The sequence below is a fragment of the Glycine max genome, chromosome 4, assembly GCF_000004515.6.
Source record: "Glycine max cultivar Williams 82 chromosome 4, Glycine_max_v4.0, whole genome shotgun sequence".
Lineage (NCBI taxonomy): Eukaryota > Viridiplantae > Streptophyta > Magnoliopsida > Fabales > Fabaceae > Glycine > Glycine max.
The window spans coordinates 25,955,165-25,977,254 of NC_016091.4; the positions used below are offsets into that span (position 1 = coordinate 25,955,165).

General features: G+C 37.8%; 1 protein-coding gene and 1 pseudogene across 1 annotated transcript; one reads left to right on the forward strand and one right to left on the reverse strand.

The window, feature by feature from the left end:
• The first annotated feature begins 772 nt into the window (after window positions 1–772).
• LOC102668736 (uncharacterized) lies at window positions 773–1,309 on the forward strand. The gene has a single exon (XM_006603297.1). The coding sequence runs from the start codon at window positions 773–775 to the stop codon at window positions 1,307–1,309; it is 537 nt and encodes a 178-aa protein (XP_006603360.1).
• A 13,445-nt stretch (window positions 1,310–14,754) lies between these two features.
• Window positions 14,755–22,071, reverse strand: LOC100775948 (extra-large guanine nucleotide-binding protein 3-like; annotated as a pseudogene).
• Between the last annotated feature and the right edge of the window lie 19 nt (window positions 22,072–22,090).

Genomic DNA, 22,090 nt, shown 5'->3' on the forward strand with positions numbered 1-22,090 from the left:
TTTCCTGCCAACAAAGCTTGAATTTAAGATCAAGTTGACATCAATCTTAAGTTCTTAACACTATATGGGTTCAAATTAGATTGTGCACCTTATTCAAATATGTTCCTTGTTTACTATGACATTTTTGGGAAGCTAGAATGATGAAATCTGGAATCTTTACTTCATCAGCTTAGCTGAAGATTAGATTAGGGTTTCCTACAACCACCACACTGCATTACAGAACAAGATCACTCGTTGATAAGGACTCAGACCACCCACGCCCACAGAGACCCACTATTTGGAAAGTATATTCTTGGAAAAATAGGACTTAAATTTTAATAAATGTAATGTTAGAACTCGATTTTTGAGAGAAAACCTGTGAGTTTCTGAACTTTAGGACAACCAAGAAACTGCTGTAATTTCTGTGATCTGGTTTCATTTAATCCTATTTTTGATCTATTACAATTGGTGTTCTATCAGAAGCAGAGTGTTACATCTTGAATATTTTTACCTGCAATACTTATCCATAACTTACAAGTTAATGGTAAGGGTTCTCTTTGTTGCAAAAAGAAATTCATTAATTATAATGCTTACCTTCAATCTGGTTGGTTTGAAACATTTTAAGCATTATTGAGGTTCTTTAACTATGATTTCAGTTTTGTGTTTTTTCAGCCTCTGGAGAAGCATGTAATGACTTGATGGCATATTCTTTAATTTTGTCTTGTTGTTGCTATACTTTGCTGCAGGCCACTACTCTACAAAAAATGGATATGAATTGTTATGGGGGGAATTGATGGAAGAAAGACAGGAACTTGAATTCGGGGAAATATGGAAACTCAAAATTCCCCTAAAGACAGCAGTGTTCACTTGGAGGCTAATTCGGGATAGATTACCAACAAAGACAAACCTTCGAAGGAGAAAAATAGAAGTAGATGATATGCTGTGTCCTTTTTGCAGAAATAAGGAGGAGGGGGCTGATCACTTGTTCTTCAATTGTAGCAAAACCCTCCCGTTATGGTGGGAATCAATGTCTTGGGTCAATCTCACCACTGCTTTACCACAAAATCCTAGGGACCATTTCTTACAACATGGAACTGAGCTAGCAGAGGGAGTCAAGTCTAAAAGATGGAAATGCTGGTGGACTGCCTTAACCTGGACTATATGGCAGCATAGAAATAAGGTGGTGTTCCAAAATGCAACTTTTCACGGTTCTAAGCTAATGGACGATGCTTTACTCCTACTATGGTCATGGACCAGAGCAATGGACAAGGATTTCACTCTACACTTTAATCAATGGTCCTCCAATCTGAAGGAAGGATTCTGTAATTAGGGGGGCAGGTGTGGGTGGATTCTTGTAACTCATTTTTGTGTCTCCAGCTCTTTCCTAATATTTTGGAATAGCTGGATTCACATTTATTCCTATGTATTTTCAGTACCACTGGTACTAGTCTATAAATATATTATATTTTTGCTGAGCAAAAAAAAAAAACAACCACTAATCACTTTCCACCGCAGTTAAATTTTCAAACCCCCCAACCCCGATTTGGATTTGGCATACACTTCTATAGTCCTATCTGATGCAATCCTCCCTAGGAAAGGACCAGTTACCAGAGCCATGAGCAAGAGGCTCCAAGAGGATTGGGCTAGAGTTGATAAAGAAGGCCTTAGGGTTCTCATGAACCTTAGGGTAGATTTTTGAGCCCATGGGCCAAGGTTGGGTCCACTCTTCTTTGTAAATAGTAGAATAGGTTGTTTTCTTATTTTGGGCCTTGTATTTTGGCCATTCTAGTAGTATAGGGTTTTAGCCTTGTATTTCAGCCTTGTATTTCAGGGCATTTTGAGTAGTCTTTGTAGTAGGATTTTTTTTGTATTTTCATGTTTTTTTGTCATTATAGGGGTGTGTAGCTAAGCTCTAGCTTCTCAAGAAAGCTTCTCAAGGAGGTGAGCTTAGTTTTTAGATGGGTGTGTGTAGCTAAGCTCTAGCTTCTCAAGGAAGCTTCTCAAGGAGGTGAGCTTAGTTTTTAGATGGGTGTGTGTAGCTAAACTCTAGCTTCTCAAGGAAGTTTTCTCAAAGAAACTTCTCAAGGAAGTTTTCTTAAGAAAGCTTCTCAAGGAAGCTACCTAGTCTATAAATAGAAGCATGTGTAACACTTGTTGTAACTTTGATGAATGAAAGTCTTATGAGATACACTTCAAAGTTACACTTCTTTCCTTCTTTTATTCCTTCAATTTCGTGCTCCCCCCTTCTGTCTTTCTTTTCCTCCATTAAAGCATCCTCTTCAAGCTTCTTATCCAAGGCAATTCTTGGTGGTGAAGCTCCTTCTTCCTTGGCTTATTCCCTAGTGGATGGTGCCTCCCCTATCCTCTTCTCCTTTGCCTTCCGCTGCATCTCCATGGTGAAAAATCACCATTGAAGGACCTCATTGAAGCTCAAAGATCCAGCCTCCATAGAAGCTCCACAAGCAAGCTTCCATCAAGTGGTATCAGAGCACAAGAGCTTCAAGTAGGTGCTCCTTAAACCTCCATTAATTTTTTTGCTTTACCTTCTCTTCCATTGTTGTTTCTTCATTTTTCTCCATGTATCTCCTCACATGTCTTGTTCTAAATGTTGTTAACATGATTCTTTAGAGTTTCCACCGATTAAACTTGCTATAGAAGTTAGATTTGATTTTCTATGGTTCAAATTTCTTGTTCTTGTTCTTGAACCATGAATTGTGTTGAGTTTAGGTTCCTTTGAGTTTTGTCTTGTTATTTTTTGTGGCTGAAACCTAAACCATAAAATTCTTACAAAAATATTAAAGTAGAAGAAAACCTCAAAAATCTAGAGTGACTTGTTCACCTATTGTAGTTTTGTCATAGAAGTCATGTCTAGTCATGAAACTTGTCACATAAGATTTCTTATGTTGTGCTGAATTTTATTTTCTTGTTTCTTTGTCTAACTCATTTGTTCATGAGTGTATGAAATTCTTTTAGCCTATTATTTGATTTGAGTCAAATCTTTCATGTTAATTAGTCCTTAACATGTTCATGCAAAATTCTTAGAGAGTCTTTGATTGTGAACCTTTTCTTGAACTTTTAGGTTTCTTTATGATTGTGTCTATTGTGAATTTGAGTTTTGGTGATTGAATTGCTGGCTGAAATGTTGATCCTAAGTGAATATTGAACTCCGAAAACTGTGGTAAACAATCCTAGTGAGTTCAAAATACATAGGAAGGTTGAAAGTAAGCCCAAGGCAATCAATATACCATGCTTAAAGAAACAAATCGCTGGTGCTGGCAGCTTGGGCATACAAACTTGTAAAAATTACTGAGAATTGCTTACTTCGAATTTTGAGCTGAAATTTTTACTGAATTTTCTAGACATCTGGAAAAAAGTTATAAAAAAAGAAACAAGTGATTTGGATAAAAGGAAAAAATACGAAAAATCGCACAAGTTGGCAGGAAAATCAGTATCCAGAAAAAAAAGGTGAAAGGGAAGGGTGCTTGTTGTTTTGGCTCAAAATTTATTCTATAATTGGAAATTTCAATTCAAAATTAGTGTGAAGACAAGTGCCAAAGCTAGAGTTTTGTTGAGTCTTTTTTTTTTCAGTTTTTTTTTACTCTACTCTAGAGCCATTCTAAGTTTCTCTTTGAGTTCTAGCTTGCTTCTATGTCCTTTTCATTGCTTTAATTGTTGAATAATCCTTGAAAAATTGTCTTGTTAAAACTCCATTGGTTTAGCTTTCATTTCATTTTTCTTGGTCTTTGGTTATTGCTTATCTCTTTGTTTCCTTGTTTGTGGGTTGCCATATAGGGAATTGGAAGGAGGATTGGTGCCATCCCTTGAAGAATTTGAGTCCAGAAGCAAGGGGCCAACCACCTTAAGAGCTATTGGACGAAGAAGCACTCCAAATTGAGTGAATCACCAAAGAGAGAACAACCACCAAAATTGAGGACCGTTTTGTAATTTTGTAATTTGCAATTTACTTACCTTCATTGCTTTCAAGTTTTTGTAACAAAAAGGCCTTTCATTGGAAGTGTGTTGGGAGCCTCCAATAGGTTACCAAACTTCCATTTGTGTGTAATAATTTTAGGCAATTTTTGCTTAGGATAGTGAGTGCTTTGTTGGGAACCTTGAATGTGGTCATCCAAACACTCTTAGGATTCACCTAGTTTACATTTCTTGCTTACTTTCATAGCTTATTTCTTTTACCTTCCATTGTCAAATCGCCTAGATAGCTTGCATTTTACCAATTAGTTTTTTTTTACCTTATCTTTCACACCTCTTTTAGTGTTTATTTTGGCTAGTTTCAACCATAGTTTCTTTTACCTTTTGTTTTCAAACCTCCAACAAGAAAGAACCACAACTTAGAAACCAACATGAGTCATCATTCAACTAGTGTTAATGATGAGGGTACTAGTCATAAGGACCCTCTATCTAGAATCTTAGATGAGTTGAGTTCTCTCAAGTTATGGAAAGAAAAACAAGAGAGAAAAGAAAAAGGAAAAAAAAGAGTGGAAGAAACAAGTCAAGATGAAAGAGAGAAAATAAGAGAGGAAGAAAGAAGAAAAATAATAAAAGAAATGAAAAGAGAAAAACATGCCTCCTATAGTAGTCATGACTCTTGCAAGAGTTTAAGTGAAGAACTTAGCGACTATTATAGAGAGCGCCATAGTTCACATACTAAACATCACTCCCAAAGAAGGGAAAGGGATAGAAGGCCTCAAGAGGTTAACATTAGTCTTCCATATTTCCATGGAAAAGATAATGTTGAGGCCTACTTAGATTGGGAAATGAAGGTTGAACAACTCTTTGCTTGCCATCATATTAGCGAAGAGAGAAAAGTTCCATTGGCTACCCTTAGCTTTCAAGGGTATGCCCTCTATTGGTGGACTTCCCTTGTTAGGGAACGAAGGATTCATGGGGATCCTCCAGTAGAGTATTGGAATGATCTTAAGAGTGCCCTTAGGAAGAGGCACATTCCTCCCTACTATGAAAGGGAGCTTATGGACAAGCTCCAAAGGCTTAAACAAGGGAGTATGAGTATTGAAGAATACAGACAACAAATGGAACTACTCTTTTTAAGAGCTGGACTTAGGGAGGAGGAAAGGACAAGCATAGCGAGGTTCCTTAGTGGGCTTAATATGGAAGTAAGGGACAAGGTTGAACTCCTTCCATATAGGGACCTAGATGAACTAGTCCAACTTTGTATAAGAGTGGAACAACAACTAAAAAGAAAGCCTTCTTCAAAATCTTATGGCTTTCACTCTTATCCAAGGAAGGACCAAGCCCAAGGAGTTTTGGGGGCTACACCTTCAAAACCCAAGGAAGAAAAGGGTAAGACCATAGAGAAATACACCCCTAAGACTAGTTCCCAAGAAAGGACTAGCAACATTAAATGCTTCAAATGTCTTGGGAGAGGTCACATTGCCTCTCAATGCCCCACCAAGAAAACCATGATTATGAGGGGTCAAGACATTTATAGTAGTCAAGAGGAAACTACTTCTTGCCCTTCCTCTAGTGGAAGTGAAGATGAAGTAAGGGGTGAAGAGTCTAGTGAGGAAGTCTACCCCCATGAAGAAGGTGACCTCTTAATGGTTAGAAGGCTCCTTGGAGGTCAATCTTGTGATCTATCTCAATCCCAAAGAGAGAACATATTTCATACAAGATGCAAAATTTTAGATAAAACTTGTTCTCTCATTGTGGATAGTGGATCTTGTTGCAATTGTTGTAGCACAAGATTAGTTTCCAAGTTGAACCTCACTATCATTCCCCACCCAAAACCTTATAAACTTCAATGGCTTAATGAGAAAGGGGAAATGATAGTTAACCAACAAGTGAAGGTACCTTTCTCCATTGGGACATATAAGGATGAAGTTAATTGTGATATAGTTCCCATGGAGGCAGGACATATTCTTTTAGGAAGGCCGTGGCAATTTGATAGGAAGATCATTTACAATGGCCTAACTAATGAGATTACCCTCACCCATCTTGGCACTAAATTTGTGTTGCATCCTCAAACACCTTCACAGGTGGCCAGAGATCAACTAACTATGAAAGATAAGAGGGATGAGGAAGAAAAACTAGAAAAACAAAATAAAAAGAAGGATAGTAAGGCCTTGTCTTCAAAGGCCAAGGGGAAGGAAAAAGAGGAAAAGGATTCCTCCAAGAAGATTGTTAAGAAGGAAAATCATTTTGCAGCAAAAGGTGATATTAAAAGAGCACTCCTTCTTAAACAATCTTTCTACCTTTTCCTATCAAGGGAAACATCCCTTAGCACTGCCACAATTCCTACATTTGAGACCTTACCCCCAAAGGTCCAAGAACTCTTACATGAATTTGGTGATATATTTCCCAAAGAGATACCCCCTGGGCTACCTCCTTTAAGGGGAATAGAACACAAAATAGATTTAGTCCCAGGAGCAAGCCTTCCTAATAGGCCAGCCTATAGGACTAATCCTCAGGAGACTAAGGAGATAGAGTCTCAGGTAAAAGAATTGTTGAAGAAGGGCTGGGTCCAAGAGAGCCTAAGCCCATGTGCTGTGCCGGTGTTGTTGGTGCCCAAAAAGGATGGTACATGGAGAATGTGTACAGATTGCAGGGCCATCAACAACATCACTGTAAAGTATAGGCACCCCATTCCTAGACTTGATGATTTGCTTGATGAGTTGCATGGTGCCAATATCTTTTCAAAAATTGATCTTAAAAGTGGGTATCACCAAATCAGGATGAAAAAGGGTGATGAGTGGAAAACCGCTTTCAAGACCAAGTTTGGTTTGTATGAATGGCTAGTGATGCCTTTTGGGCTCACTAATGCACCAAGCACCTTTATGAGGCTTATGCATCATGTCTTAAGGGATTTCATAGGTAGATTTGTAGTTGTTTATTTTGATGATATTTTAGTGTACAGTAGGAGCCTAGATGATCACTTAGGACATCTCAGGCAAGTTCTTTCAGTCCTTAGGAAAAACACCCTCTATGCAAATATAGAGAAGTGTACTTTTTGTGTAGATAATATAGTTTTCTTAGGGTTTGTAGTTGGTAGAAATGGGGTCCAAGTGGAACCTGAGAAAATCAAGGCCATCCAAGAATGGCCCACCCCAAAAAGTGTGGGAGATATTAGGAGCTTCCATGGGTTGGCAAGCTTCTGTAGAAGGTTCGTTCCTAATTTCTCTACAATTGCATCACCTCTCAATGAGCTAGTGAAGAAGAATGTGGCATTTACCTGGGGTGAAAAGCAAGAGCAAGCCTTTGCTTTGCTTAAAGAAAAGCTTACTAAGGCACCTGTTCTAGCTCTTCCTGACTTTTCTAAAACTTTTGAGCTAGAATGTGATGCCTCTGGAGTGGGAGTTGGAGCTGTTTTGTTGCAAGGTGGGCACCCTATTGCTTATTTTAGTGAAAAACTTCATGGTGCGACCCTTAACTACCCCACCTATGATAAAGAGCTTTATGCCTTAATAAGAGCACTCCGAACTTGGGAACATTACCTTGTTTCCAAGGAATTTGTCATTCATAGTGATCATCAGTCACTTAAGTTCATTAGAGTGCAAAGCAAGTTAAACAAAAGGCATGCAAAATGGGTAGAGTACCTAGAGCAATTTCCATATGTTATCAAATACAAAAAGGGAAAAACAAATGTGGTAGCTGATGCCCTCTATAGGAGACACACATTGTTTTGCTCACTAGGAGCTCAAATTTTAGGATTTGATAACATTAGGGATTTGTATGCTTTAGATGAACATTTCTCTCCCATTTACAAGAGTTGTGGGAAAAAGGCCCAAGATGGATACTATTTGGCTGAGGGGTATTTTTTCAAAGAGGGAAAGCTTTGCATACCCTAAGGAACCATCAGGAAATTACTTGTGAAGGAGAGCCATGAGGGTGGGCTCATGGGCCACTTTGGGATAGACAAGACCCTTGTCTTACTCAAAGAAAAGTTCTATTGGCCCCATATGAAGAAAGATGTCCATAAGCATTGCACTAGGTGTGTGGCTTGTTTACAAGCCAAGTCTAGGGTGATGCCTCATGGGCTATACACACCTTTACCTATTCCATCTGCACCTTGGGTAGACATTAGTATGGACTTTGTCCTTGGGCTCCCTAGAACCCAAAGAGGTGTAGACTCTATCTTTGTAGTGGTGGATAGGTTTAGCAAGATGGCACACTTTATACCATGCCACAAGGTGGATGATGCTTCCCATATCTCAAAACTCTTTTTTAGGGAAGTTGTGAGACTCCATGGTTTGCCTAGGACCATTGTGTCAGATAGAGATGCTAAGTTCCTTAGCCACTTCTGGAAAACATTATGGGCTAAGCTAGGAACTAAGCTTCTTTTCTCTACCACTTGTCATCCACAAACTGATGGGCAAGCAGAGGTAGTGAATAGGTCTTTATCCACTCTTTTAAGGGCTCTTCTAAAAGGCAACCATAAGTCTTGGGATGAGTATCTTCCTCATGTAGAATTTGCCTACAATAGGGGGGTTCATAGAACCACCAAGCAATCCCCTTTTGAGGTTGTCTATGGGTTCAATCCCTTAACACCCTTAGACCTCATTCCCCTCCCTCTTGACACTTCTTTTATACATAAAGAAGGGGAATCTAGGTCAGAGTTTGTAAAGAAGTTGCATGAGAGGGTTAAGACCCAAATAGAGAACCAAACAAAGGTGTATTTAACTAAGGGCAATAGAGGAAGAAAGGAGCTAGTTCTTAATGAGGGGGACTGGGTTTGGCTCCATCTTAGGAAGGAAAGATTCCCTACTAAAAGGAAATCCAAGCTTAGCCCAAGAGGGGATGGACCTTTTCAGGTCTTGGAGAGGATCAATAATAATGCCTATAGGTTGGACCTCCCAAGAGAGTATGGAGTCAGCACCACTTTTAATATTTCTGATTTAATTCCTTTTGCAGGTGGAGCTGATATAGAGGAGGAGGAACCAACAGATTTGAGGTCAAATCCTCTTCAAGGGGGAGGGGATGATGCAATCCTCCCTAGGAAAGGACCAGTTACCAGAGCCATGAGCAAGAGGCTCCAAGAGGATTGGGCTAGAGTTGATAAAGAAGGCCTTAGGGTTCTCATGAATCTTAGGGTAGATTTTTGAGCCCATGGGCCAAGGTTGGGTCCACTCTTCTTTGTAAATAGTAGAATAGGTTGTTTTCTTATTTTGGGCCTTGTATTTTGGCCATTCTAGTAGTATAGGGTTTTAGCCTTGTATTTCAGGGCATTTTGAGTAGTCTTTGTAGTAGGATTTTTTTTGTATTTTCATGTTTTTTTGTCATGGGGGTGAGCTTAGCTATTATAGGGGTGTGTAGCTAAGCTCTAGCTTCTCAAGAAAGCTTCTCAAGGAGGTGAGCTTAGTTTTTAGATGGGTGTGTGTAGCTAAGCTCTAGCTTCTCAAGGAAGCTTCTCAAGGAGGTGAGCTTATTTTTTAGATGGGTGTGTATAGCTAAACTCTAGCTTCTCAAGGAAGTTTTCTCAAAGAAACTTCTCAAGGAAGTTTTCTTAAGAAAGCTTCTCAAGGAAGTTTTCTTAAGAAAGCTTCTCAAGGAAGCTACCTAGTCTATAAATAGAAGCATGTGTAACACTTGTTGTAACTTTGATGAATGAAAGTCTTATGAGATACACTTCAAAGTTCCACTTCTTTCCTTCTTTTATTCCTTCAATTTCGTGCTCCCCCCTTCTGTCTTTCTTTTCCTCCATTAAAGCATCCTCTTCAAGCTTCTTATCCAAGGCAATTCTTGGTGGTGAAGCTCCTTCTTCCTTGGCTTATTCCCTAGTGGATGGTGCCTCCCCTATCCTCTTCTCCTTTGCCTTCCGCTGCATCTCCATGGTGAAAAATCACCATTGAAGGACCTCATTGAAGCTCAAAGATCCAGCCTCCATAGAAGCTCCACAAGCAAGCTTCCATCACAATCATACTTGACTCGAACTTTGGGATTTTGGTTCAATTTAGTCCTGGACAAGCATTTTGTCATTTCCCCAAATGCTTCTGTTTTTATTGAATTCATTCAAGGACAAGCATTTCGTTAGAAGACAATCCCAAAACGAAAAATGGGTTCTTGTCCTTTTGTTTACTGCAATTACTAATTGGATTCTATATTGAGATTTGTTCAATAACCATCCACTAACTGGGGGGAGGGGGGGCATAAACAAAAGGTACCACATAATCTGATTGTAGGTAAACAAGGGGTGCAGTGGGAGCTGTGTAGACATGGAAATGGAAAAAGCTAGTCTGAGCCCAAGGGGTGCAGCGGAGGAGCAGAAAGAAGAAGTTATCGAGGTGGCAGAAATGGATCATAAGCAAAAAGGCTTGGTGGTCTTGTCTGGTGCCAAAGCTGGTATTATGGAGGGAGAAAAGCAAATAACAGGTCCTTTTATCTTTTAATTCTAGAGGGCTGGGTGGTGGTGTCAAAAGGTCAGCCATTAGAAAGTTGACTTTACAAACAATGTTGATGTTCTTTGCATCCAAGAAACAAAAATGGAGTCTATTGATAGAAGACTATGTCAGTATTTATGGGCTGACTGTAATGCTTCTTCGGAGTATGCACCTGCAATTAATGCTGCTGGTGGCCTCCTATGTATATGGAATAATGATTCTTTTTTAGTTGACAGAAAGGTAGTGGGGAGAGGTTTTATTCTATTGGAAGGGCTGCGGATTAAAGACAATAAGAGGGCTTCCATAATCAATGTTTATGCCCCATGCGATTTACAAAGAAAGAGACAGCAATGGGATGAGATCCTTCAGTTCAAGACAACTTCTCAAGCAGGCCTCTGGTGTGTATTAGGTGACTTCAACTCTATAAGGCACCAAGATGAGAGAGTGAGCTCAGCTCAGTCAGTGGGTGTTGACCCTAGTATTTCTGAATTCAATTCTTGGATTTCAGACATGGCTTTAGAGGATGTTAGGTCTGTTGGGAGAAGATTCACTTGGTGTAGACCTAATGGCAGTGTTATGAGTAGATTGGATAGGTTCATCTTATCAGATGATTGGCTGGTGCATTGGCCTGATTCTACTCAGTTCGTGCTTGACAGGGACTACTCTTATCACTGCCCCATCCTATTGAAGTCAAAGAACATAGATTGGGGGCCAAAACCTTTTAAGGTTATGGATTGGTGGTTGAAGGATAAGGGCTTTCAGCAACTAGTGCAATAGCAATGGGGCAATTATCACCCTCCAGGATGGGGAGGATATGTTCTGAATCACAAAATAAAACTCCTTAAACAGTGTTTAAAGCAGTGGAGCTTATCAAATGGTGAAGCTAATGCTAGAAAAGTTAATAATATTAAAAAGGAGTTGAATGCTTTGGAGAATGGATTAAATGACAAACCTCTATCCCAAGTGGAAGTGAATCTTAAGAAATCCCTTCAAGTCTAATTGTGGGAGGCAGCTTATGCATATGAATCTATGTTGAGACAAAAGGCTAGAGTTAAGTGGTTAAAAGAAGGGGACAACAACTCTACCTATTTCCATAGATTGATCAATCATAGAAGAAGAAAAAAATGCTATTCAAGGTATCTTCATGGATGGTGTGTGGGAGTTGGCTAATAATCACAAACAACCTATTATAAGGAAGTTTGAAGCCAAACTTGCAAAATGGAAGCAAAGAAGCCTATCTGTGGGGGGGGGGGGGGGGGGAGAATCACTCTCATTAATTCAGTTTTATCAGCCTTACCTATCTATTTACTATCTATGGGGGGCAAAATGGAAGCAAAGAAGCCTATCTATTGTGTGGCTGGGGGATAATTTAACTCTACAAGCAAAATATCCTACTTTGTATTTAATAAGCAATCAACAGACCTTTCTATTTCTATTTTTTACACATTTAAAACTCAAACATATAAAATATAAAATATATAACAAACTAACAAAGATAAAGACAAAAAAAAAAGGAAATATAAACTCACCTCACTTGCTGTTGCTGCCCATCATTTCACTCTCACAACAAATAGGAATCATGTACCTGCATGGACGAATCCACATAAAGCTCTAAGGAGATGATTGCTCCCATTAAGATATTTTTTGTACTTAAATATATTTAATAAAAAATTTACTTTCCAAATTGAGCCATATGTCTAATTCAATCACCCGCACACCTTTCTTCAGTGCATTTATGATGGGGACGTCACTGTAGTCTCTGCTCCGCTGATTCCCAGTTAAATAGGAATTATGGCCAGTATATATGAAATAATGTGACAAGGGTAAAGTCATATCATGGTGCACCTGAGATGGAAGAAATAATCACACAACACACAATGATCAGAATAAGCAAATGCATATAATTAAGCATGATACAATATCAATATTGATGGAAGTAACAATGACTTGTCAAAAATTTGGATGAAATTCAATATGTAAATCAAAGCTTTGCCCCTGAAACCCTCTGTGTAATATCTCGGGGCCTGATTTTTACCAAATTAAGGCACTAGAGAAGAAGATCCTAATCTAAATGACTGATTCCCAAAAACACAATCAAAACCAATGTAAAAACTAAAAAGCAATGCCATATCCCAAAGACACCGGGACACTATATAGTGTATCCAACAATAAAGGGTATTTCCATGAATGGAATATAAATCAAAAGGCTTCATATGCCTTGCAATACCCTATCCTTCCCAAAAGAAGCAACTTATAAGAGAAAGGATCAACTGCATAAATGATGAATCCATTCAGAAAATTGAGGGGAGAAAAATGCTAATCCTCAATCGTGTTATCATTTTGTATTAGGAACCTGAGTCACAAATCTTCATGGTCAACCAAAATGCAATAAAACTCAGACATTTCTTTGGGGGGTGAGTCCAAAAGTACAAACTAGAAAACCAAGAAGAAGCTAAATCACTACAGATTCAGTTACGATTAACCTTTTGTGCATTACAATAAACGAGAACTAGCATGAGTAGACCAAGCTTTTGCAAAAACTGAAGTAAAATAAAACCAAACACCCCAATTGAAAAAGTACAGCAAACAAATACAGTAAAAAAAATAGAATAAGGGAATGAATCGAGTAAAATCCAATCTAGGGAGAAAAGAATAACACCCAATTGGAAAGTAAACAATGCCAAATCCAGATCTCATAGATCATAGCACTTGTAAGCAACTATAATGACTTAGTATCGTCTTAGTCTAATTTAAATCTCCAAATTCACAGAAACATGAACGGGTAACAAAAACATATTGTTTGGAAAAATAATCATATTGCCTAGTCTCAGCTTACTCAAATATCAATCATATTAGTTAGTCTAACTAGGGTTTCGAAACATCACAACAGAGACAGGCCATTGAACAATGGATTTTCATCATTAACATACAATAGAGGCATACCTTCAATGGCTTCCCTGGGAGTCTTAAAGCCAAGCACAATGGACTTCCAAAATCAAATCCCACCCTTTCTGGGACTCGATTTTTTCCTAGTTTTCTTCGACCTGCGAAAGTGAGCAAATGTTCAAACGAGGAACGCCTAATGTTAAAACCAAAGGACGTACCTCAAAAGGTAAGTGTCAGACACGAACTCCACAAACACGAACTTGACAATGTGGTTGCAGTCACGGAAGCGCAGCCCAGTTTGTGACAAACACGAACTCAAGAAGAAGGAGAAACAACAAGAACGCCCTGGGAGTACCCTTTCCGGGACTCTTTCCTTTCCTAGTTTTCTTCGACCTACGAAAGTGAGCAAATGTTAAAACGATGAATGCCTAATGTTAAAATGAAAGGACGTACCTCAATCAATAAGTGGCAGAGATGATCTCCACAAACACAATCTCCACAATGTGGTTGCAGTAACAGAAGCGCAGGCCAGTTTGAGACAAAGACGAACTCAGGCAGAAGGAGAAAGAAGAAGAACGATAGGGTTCAAGCGCGCGGGTTGTGCAATTTCAGAAGTTTAATATATAATGATAACAACATCAGTTTTTTAAAAATAACTGATGTTAACATCAACTACATAAAAACCGATGTTAACATCAACTCGATAACATCGGTTTTTACAAAACCGATGTTAACAACGGCATACTAACATCGGTTTTTCCAAAACCGATGTTAACTACTCCATAGTAACATCGGTTATTAAAATAACCGATATTAATATCGACTAGTTAACATCGGTTTCGGAAAAACCGATGTTAACTAAGTCTACTTATTTACAAAAATGCCACCGCGCTTTTGTTAACATCGGTTTTGTGAATAACCGATGTTAACCGTCCGATGTTATATGTAAAAATTGTAGTAGTGAATACTTTGCAAGAGACTCATTCATTGTCTAATCTATATTTGGATTATGAGATGATATTTGACTCGAGCTTATAGATAGGAATCATAAAATGATCTTAATCTTATTGTCAAACACACCCTTGGGGAAAATTGCAATGTATGTCACAAATATATTGGTTGAACCAAATGTATTTTCCATAGGAGACAAGCTGAATTGGATAGAATCATTGTTATGGACAACAAAACTCTCATTGAACAACATATGTATAACTCGAGTTCAAGACCATTGGTTAAGCTGAAACAATCCAATGTCTCTTGATCCACTCACATCTCTTAATTTGTTTTCTGCTTTACATTTCACACGAACTAGTTAGAACATGAGTAGTGGATGTGCTAATTGTTCTAATTATCTATTCATGCAGTTTATATGCATGCAGTTATACATATTAAAAAAAATAAAAATCTTGGGGAGCAACTGCCCCCTAACCTCAAAACCTAGATCTGTCCATGTCCATAAAAAATTGTCCATAGCTGTTTGTGGATTTGATTAAGCCAGACATGAAACTAATAGGATAGAAGAGTTCTTCATAATTGGTGCTTAGTCAAGAACATATTTGGCAAGTTCTGCTTCATCTAATTTTGCTCTATTTGTTGCAGAAAAGGCTTCAATATCTTCCATGCCGGGGGAACCAGACCTATAGGAAGAACTCAACAATTAAGCCAGGCATCCACTACAAATTCCAGCAAGTTCAGTAGCAGATTAAGCATAAATGGAATATTAATTCGAGCCACAAACTACATTGTGTGAAACACCAAAAGGTATGCAATAAGGGAATTGTGTAGAATGACATTATGATTACAACTATTTAATGGAACTTCATTCTTTCTAGCAACCATGTTAGGACCCTAATATTGATGCCAATTTAGTATAGTTGCCAAAATATATAAACATTTGCTTCTTCCATTTGTTAGGTGATCAATTTCATATATAATCTATATTCTCAATTGCAAGTAGTAAGATTAGGTCTGAATCAATTAATTACAACCCATATGCACTACATAACAACTAAGCATTGACAAACCTACAATTCCTCCTAATTTCCCCCTCATTTCTTGTAAGAACATTGATGTTTCCCATCTTAATCATAGATTTAGCAAATGAAGCAAACAAAAGTTTTACATTAGAGGCATAAGCCCACACTTGCTCTGTAATCTTTCCATGTAAGTCATGGTTGATAAGAACATTGTCAGAACCTAACAAGCCTTTCCCTTCAAGAATGTTTATGAAGTAGTGATTGTCAAATCTTTTTGGGGTTTCAAAATCAAATGGTGCAACTTAATTGCTTATCTCAAAAGTATTTACCATAAACATACGTCTAAATATTTGAAATAAAATCCATACCTGCTTAAATATAGTGCTAGTACCAGATCCTTGAATTCCAAGAAGAAGCTTCTGAGCTTTTTTTTGTTCCACATAATTAGGAACTATGGTATGGTGACTAGTTTCATCCTTTTTCCCATGAGGCTGACCATGGGGAAAAGGTAGAGAGAATAAGGCACATACAAATCTTGTTGAGGCCTATCAAGGAAAAAGTAAACATTTCTTTCATTGATATTCTACATGCTCATATGATGTCAGATATTTCCTTCAAGAAATATTCAGTCAGCCAATACCTTCTCCCAAATGTTTCCTCTGATATTATTTTGACCTTCCTCCTCATAACGACCATCATCATAAACCAAAAAGTGTGTATCACGTGGGCACTATACATTTGCCAGCTGAAAATTCAAAGAAAAAGGTTATTATTAGTAATACCATAATCCCATGATACTATGATAATGATAATGATCATCCAAAGATTAAAAGGGATCATCATGCACAATTATAGGCAAGTTGTAAATGTTTTACTATTGTCCTTATGGATCATCCAGAGATGTTTTGTTATTATCCTTTTTGATGAGAATCATGAAACTGGCCAAATACAGGCTAAAGGCCCAAGTGGAGAAGGACGAAGGCCCAAGTGGAGAAGGACAAAGCCCCCAAGTGGAGAAGGATGAAGGCTCAAGTGGAGAAGGATGAAGGCCCAGAGGCAGAGACACTATCAAGACTATTAATTGATGCTGAAGGCCCAGATTAATTTGAAGGCCCATAATAAATATGTTCTATTTAGTTATAATTTTTATTTATTGTAATTTTGGCCCAAACTGTTTAGAAGGCCCATGTCTATTTTTATCTTTTTGTTCAGATACACTATAAGTATTGGTTTTTATTTTCAATAAAAAAAAACTTTTGGCATTTTGATAAAATTGGGTGAGAGTTTCTCTCTGGGTTCCTTGTTGAACCAATATCAGACTTATCAAGGTAATCCTTGTGGCGTCTACCCAGACTTATCTTCCTTCATCGGAAGTGGCATCTACCCTGACTTATCTTCCTTCACTGGAAGTGGCGTCAACCAAAAACTCTACAGCCTGTATCAAGCGATCCGTGCCCCGTAAGGTTCACATCATCTGGTATCAGAGCTTCGGCTCTTGATACAGGTTCTATCTTATCCTATTATTTTTCTTTGTAATTTGTCCAGGTTCGTGTTTTGTCCTTGTTCTGTTATTTGTTTTTCTTGTTTGCGTCTTGTTGCGTTCTTGTTTGTGTCTTTGTTTCGTTCTTGTTCTTGTCACGTTTGTGTTCTTGTTGTTGTTCTTGTTTCTAGTGTCTTTCAGACTTTGTGTCGTAAAAAAAAAAATTGTTTGGGTTCTGTTTCAAGTAAAAAAAAAAAAAGTTGCAGAAATTTTGAAGAAAAAAAAAAGAGAAGAAAAGAAGAAAGAGAAAAAAGAGAAAGTGGGTGTTTGATCTTTCAACACGAAATTGAGGCAGTTAGAGGTTTTTTTTTGGCAGAAAATCGTGTACCAAATCCCCTTATCTAGATTCTCCTCTGAATTCTGAGCGTTTTGATATATAGTGGGCCTCAAACGGACAACCGTAGCAAAAGTTATGAGCATTTGAAGTTTACTTGTCATATCTGTTATCTTATCTGTTATCCTATCTGTTATCTTATTTGTTATCATATCTGTTATCCAAATTAAATCTAATTTGTTATCCAAATCTGATCTATTATCCAAATCAAATCAAATCAATTTTTTCATCCAAATCAGATTTGTTATCCAAATCTAATCTGTTATCCAAATCAAATCCAATCTGCTATCCAAATCAAGTCCAAGTTGTTATCCCAAATCAAATCTGTTACTCTGATAATTATATTGTCTTTCCTTTTATTTTATATTACCTTGTGTGTCTAATTCGATCCATCCAGGAACTTAAGAGGGAGTGAGTGGTAAAAGGCAAGAGTGAAAACATCACACAAAAGCCTATATTGAGAGCATCAAACACGAGTGAACTACCATTAAAGAGAGAAACACGTGAGAAGAGTGTGGTGAGGTCCTGAATTTTTTTTAATTTACTGCAAAATTCTTTGTTCCTTAATCATGGCAAGAGCTGGTGACAATGGTGGTGTATATCATCAACTGGATGAATCTCAACGCTTATTTCTGGACACATGGACTACACAAATGCAACGTTTGTTGAACCGTAACAAAGAAAAGCCCTACAGACGAATAGCCAAATCTTCCTCGTTTACTCTTAAACCTCTATCCCCTAGAGAAGTGTGTGATGACCAAATCAGAATGAGAGAAAAGAGAGAACAAGAGAAAGAAAATAGTGAGGCACCACAAAGGAATATGAAAAAGAAGAGTGATACACCCGAGGAAAAGAGTGATACACATAAGAGAGAGAGTGATACACTTGAGAGAAAATTTAATTATTTTGCAGAGGCGAGTGAAGTGAGGAAAGTGTTACCTGCTCATGAACCACTCAATCTACAGTATTGCAAAGACAGTAAAATTTCTACTGATAATTCTAATGAGTTTACTATTTCTATTTCTCCTAGTGTTCAACCATTATTGCAGGAATTTAAAAATGTCTTTCCTAAGGAGATTCCTCATGGACTACCACCTTCAAGAGGCATAGAACATCAAGTTGATCTCCTCCCCGGAGCTTCATTGCCTAACAGGCCAACTTACAAAAGCAATCCCCAAGAGACTCAACGTAAGGATGCACATGCCAAAGTTGAGTATGTGAAAAGATTGTATGACCAAGTGAAGGTGCAAATTGCAAAGAAGAATGAAAGCTATGTCAAGCAAGCCCACAAGAAAAGGAAGGAAGTGGTACTTGAACACGGTGATGATCCTGAACATTTGAGGACAAATGTTTTCCAAGAAGGAGGGAATGATGAGAATCATGAAACTGGCCAAATACAGGCTAAAGGCCCAAGTGGAGAAGGACGAAGGCCCAAGTGGAGAAGGACAAAGCCCCCAAGTGGAGAAGGATGAAGGCTCAAGTGGAGAAGGATGAAGGCCCAGAGGCAGAGACACTATCAAGACTATTAATTGATGCTGAAGGCCCAGATTAATTTGAAGGCCCATAATAAATATGTTCTATTTAGTTATAATTTTTATTTATTGTAATTTTGGCCCAAACTGTTTAGAAGGCCCATGTCTATTTTTATCTTTTTGTTCAGATACACTATAAGTATTGGTTTTTATTTTCAATAAAAAAAAACTTTTGGCATTTTGATAAAATTGGGTGAGAGTTTCTCTCTGGGTTCCTTGTTGAACCAATATCAGACTTATCAAGGTAATCCTTGTGGCGTTTACCCAGACTTATCTTCCTTCATCGGAAGTGGCGTCTACCCTGACTTATCTTCCTTCACTGGAAGTGGCGTCAACCAAAAACTCTACAGCCTGTATCAAGCGATCCGTGCCCCGTAAGGTTCACATCACTTTTTGTGTTATCATATAAGAATATTTTATCATTTTCCAAAATCCTCCGAGCTTTGGGAAATAGCTACAGCCTGTGTTGTTGATATCTTGAACCATCTGGTGGCAGACCCGAGTCTTACATATGGATAATATTTAAACAAGGATAAAAGCTTACCTTGAGTACCCTCAATTCAAGTTCTATGATCTCTCGACCATTCATGTAAACCTCGGTGTTTCCATTACTAGCATCAAGGCTAAGTTTCCCAGTGAAATTCAAGTTTGAACTTATGATTCTGTTAGGTTTCTCCCCCTCCTATTAAATGAAGAAGAACATAAGTTAAATCATGTCATCTAATTACAAATGGAAATATAGAATTTAGATAAGTTAACTTGATGAATTTGAAAATAAAACTTTTAATATGCTGGGAAAATGGAAATATAACATCTTGACTAGTCACTTTGTAAATTTGAAAATAAAATTTCCAACATTCCATCCTATACTAAACAGAAAAATAATACTTTGTACAATGAAAAAATGAAGCAGAAATATTCTTAGTAATAAAGCACAAATCATCACCTTTCCTCAGAGACCAGATTCTTTGTCATACCAATATCTACCAGGCTTCAACTTATGCGGAGGCAAAGGGCATCTAAGTAATTCTGCCATCTCGTCTGGCTTCAAGGGCAATCCATTGACAATCAGTTGTTCCGGCCGAAGCTGATTAGCACAACATTATTTCTCTGCTTTCATAATTTGCTTGACTTCTAGAGGGCTTAATGTTGGATCAAGTGGCCTCGGAATAATTAAGAAGGGGGGGGGGGGGTTGAATTAATTATTAATGAACCTTTACTAATTAAAATTTACCCTTCTTAGGCTTTTACTATGTTGTTAAGAAAGTAAAGAACAAAAATATAAACTTAACCAAAAGTAAAAGCGATAATTAAAGTGCACAATGGAAATTAAAGAGTAAGGAAGAAGAAGACAAACACACAAGAGCTTTATAATGGTTCGGCAACAACCCGTGCCTACATCTAGTCCCCAAGCGACCTGCGGTCCTTGAGATTTCTTTTCAACCTTGTAAATTCCTTTACAAGCAAAGATCCACAAGGGATGTACCCTCCCTTGTTCTCTTTGAACAACCTAGTGGATGTACCCTCCACTAGAACTGATCCACAAGAGATGTACCCTCTCTTGTTCTCAGTCACAACAACCCAAGTAGATGTACCCTCTACTTGTACCACAAAGGATGTACCCTCCAATGTGTTAAGACAAAGTTCTCAGGCGGTTAGTCCTTTGAAACTTTGTGAATGGGGAAACAAAAGAATTCTTAGGCGGTTAGTCCTTTGAAATCTTTTGTTTATGGGAAAAGGAAGAATCAAAAGAATTCTCAGACTTGGTCGTTTTGAATTCTTTGACAAGGGAGAAGGGAGACACAAAAGAATTCAGGCGGTTAGTCCTTCGTTCTTTTGGAAAAGGGAGAAGAGAGACACAAAAAGAATTTAGGCGGTTAGTCCTTGGCGAATTCTTTTTGGCAAAGGGAGAAGGGAATGAAAAAGATGAATAGCACAGTTTTGTTTTCAAGGTTTAGAAAACCAGAAAACTTTAGAAAGTTTTTGGCAAAGGAAGAAGAAGAAGAAGATGTTCAAAGAGATTCAAAAATTGTAAAGGATTGTAATAATTGTTATGAATGAATCTAAAATGCAAGTCAAGGTCTTACTTTTATAGATTCTTCATGTCTGGTCAAGAAAACCATTAGAAGAGTTATAACCTTTAGAAAAATTTGAAAACCATTGGAAGAGTTATATCTTTTGATTTTTATTCAAAACCGATCACTGGTAATCGATTACCTAATCATTGTAATCAATTACACAAAGAATTTTAGTGAAAGGATGTGACTCTTCATAATTGAATTTGAATTTTAACGTTCAAACATACTGGTAATCGATTACCAAATAATTGTAATCGATTACACCATTTTGAAATCAATTGGAACGTTGAAAATTCAGTTGAAAGCTTTTTGAAAACAATCTTTGCTACTGGTAATCGATTACAAGAGAGTAAAAACTCTTTGGTAAAAGGTTTTGTGAAAAATTTATGTGCTACTCAATGTTTTGAAAAAAAAACTTTTTAGTACTTATCTTGATTGAGTCTTTTCTTGATTCTTGAATCTTCAACTTGATTATTCTTGATTCTTGATTCTTGAAACTTGATTCTTGAATCTTGAAATTAAATTTCTCTTGATTCTTGAAGTGTTCTTCAATCTTGAACTCATTCTCTTGGGCTTTTTGTCATCATCTTTGTTATCATCAAAACTCCTTGAATCAGTCTTGATTCATCATCATGAAGCTTGCTTCTACACTTAACATTCGGGACAACACCCTTGAATATCTACCCAATTTCAGTCTCCTCTATTCATCAATTGGCTAACAAATGCATGTTACACATTTGCGTCCTTCAGGCACATATCCCATTGCTCTAAGCACACAGTTGCTACAATACTTGGCATTACAAACTATGCAAGACTCCTTAGTTTCCCACTTCCTTTTTCCACACCTGTAACAAACTCTTATTTTCTTTTTCTTCCTTTCGTTCAAACTGGCTTCACAACCTCCACCTCCTTCCTCTGAGGTCTATCAATAGTATTAAAAGTGGCAACCGAGGCCCTCTTCACTTCATTACCTGGCTTATGAGGATTGCTTAGAAGATTATGAATTGAAGAAGGCGAAGCCGAAGGTGATGCAGAATAAAGATCTGGGTTGTGTAAGACAGAAACCATAGAATCTGAACTTCCTGACACCCTTGGACTTTGATTAGGAGAGCTTGTTACGCTAGCAATATGAGACACCAGTAGAGGGATTGGTTCAATCACCATATGCCCCCCGTGAGTATTTGATCTTTGTGATCTAGAGAGTGGTTGAGCAGTGGGAATTGCTCTTGAGTTTGCATCAAAAGGCTCAACTCTTGGTACTTCATATGAAACTGGTGGACCAACATATTGTATAGCTATAGAGTAATCAAGATTAGAAGCATCATCAGGTATGGAAGCACCAGGAGGAGCATCTTCTTCACTAATTCCCTCCAGCTTTCATCCCTATTTTGATCCATATTCTTTGTAATCACAAAC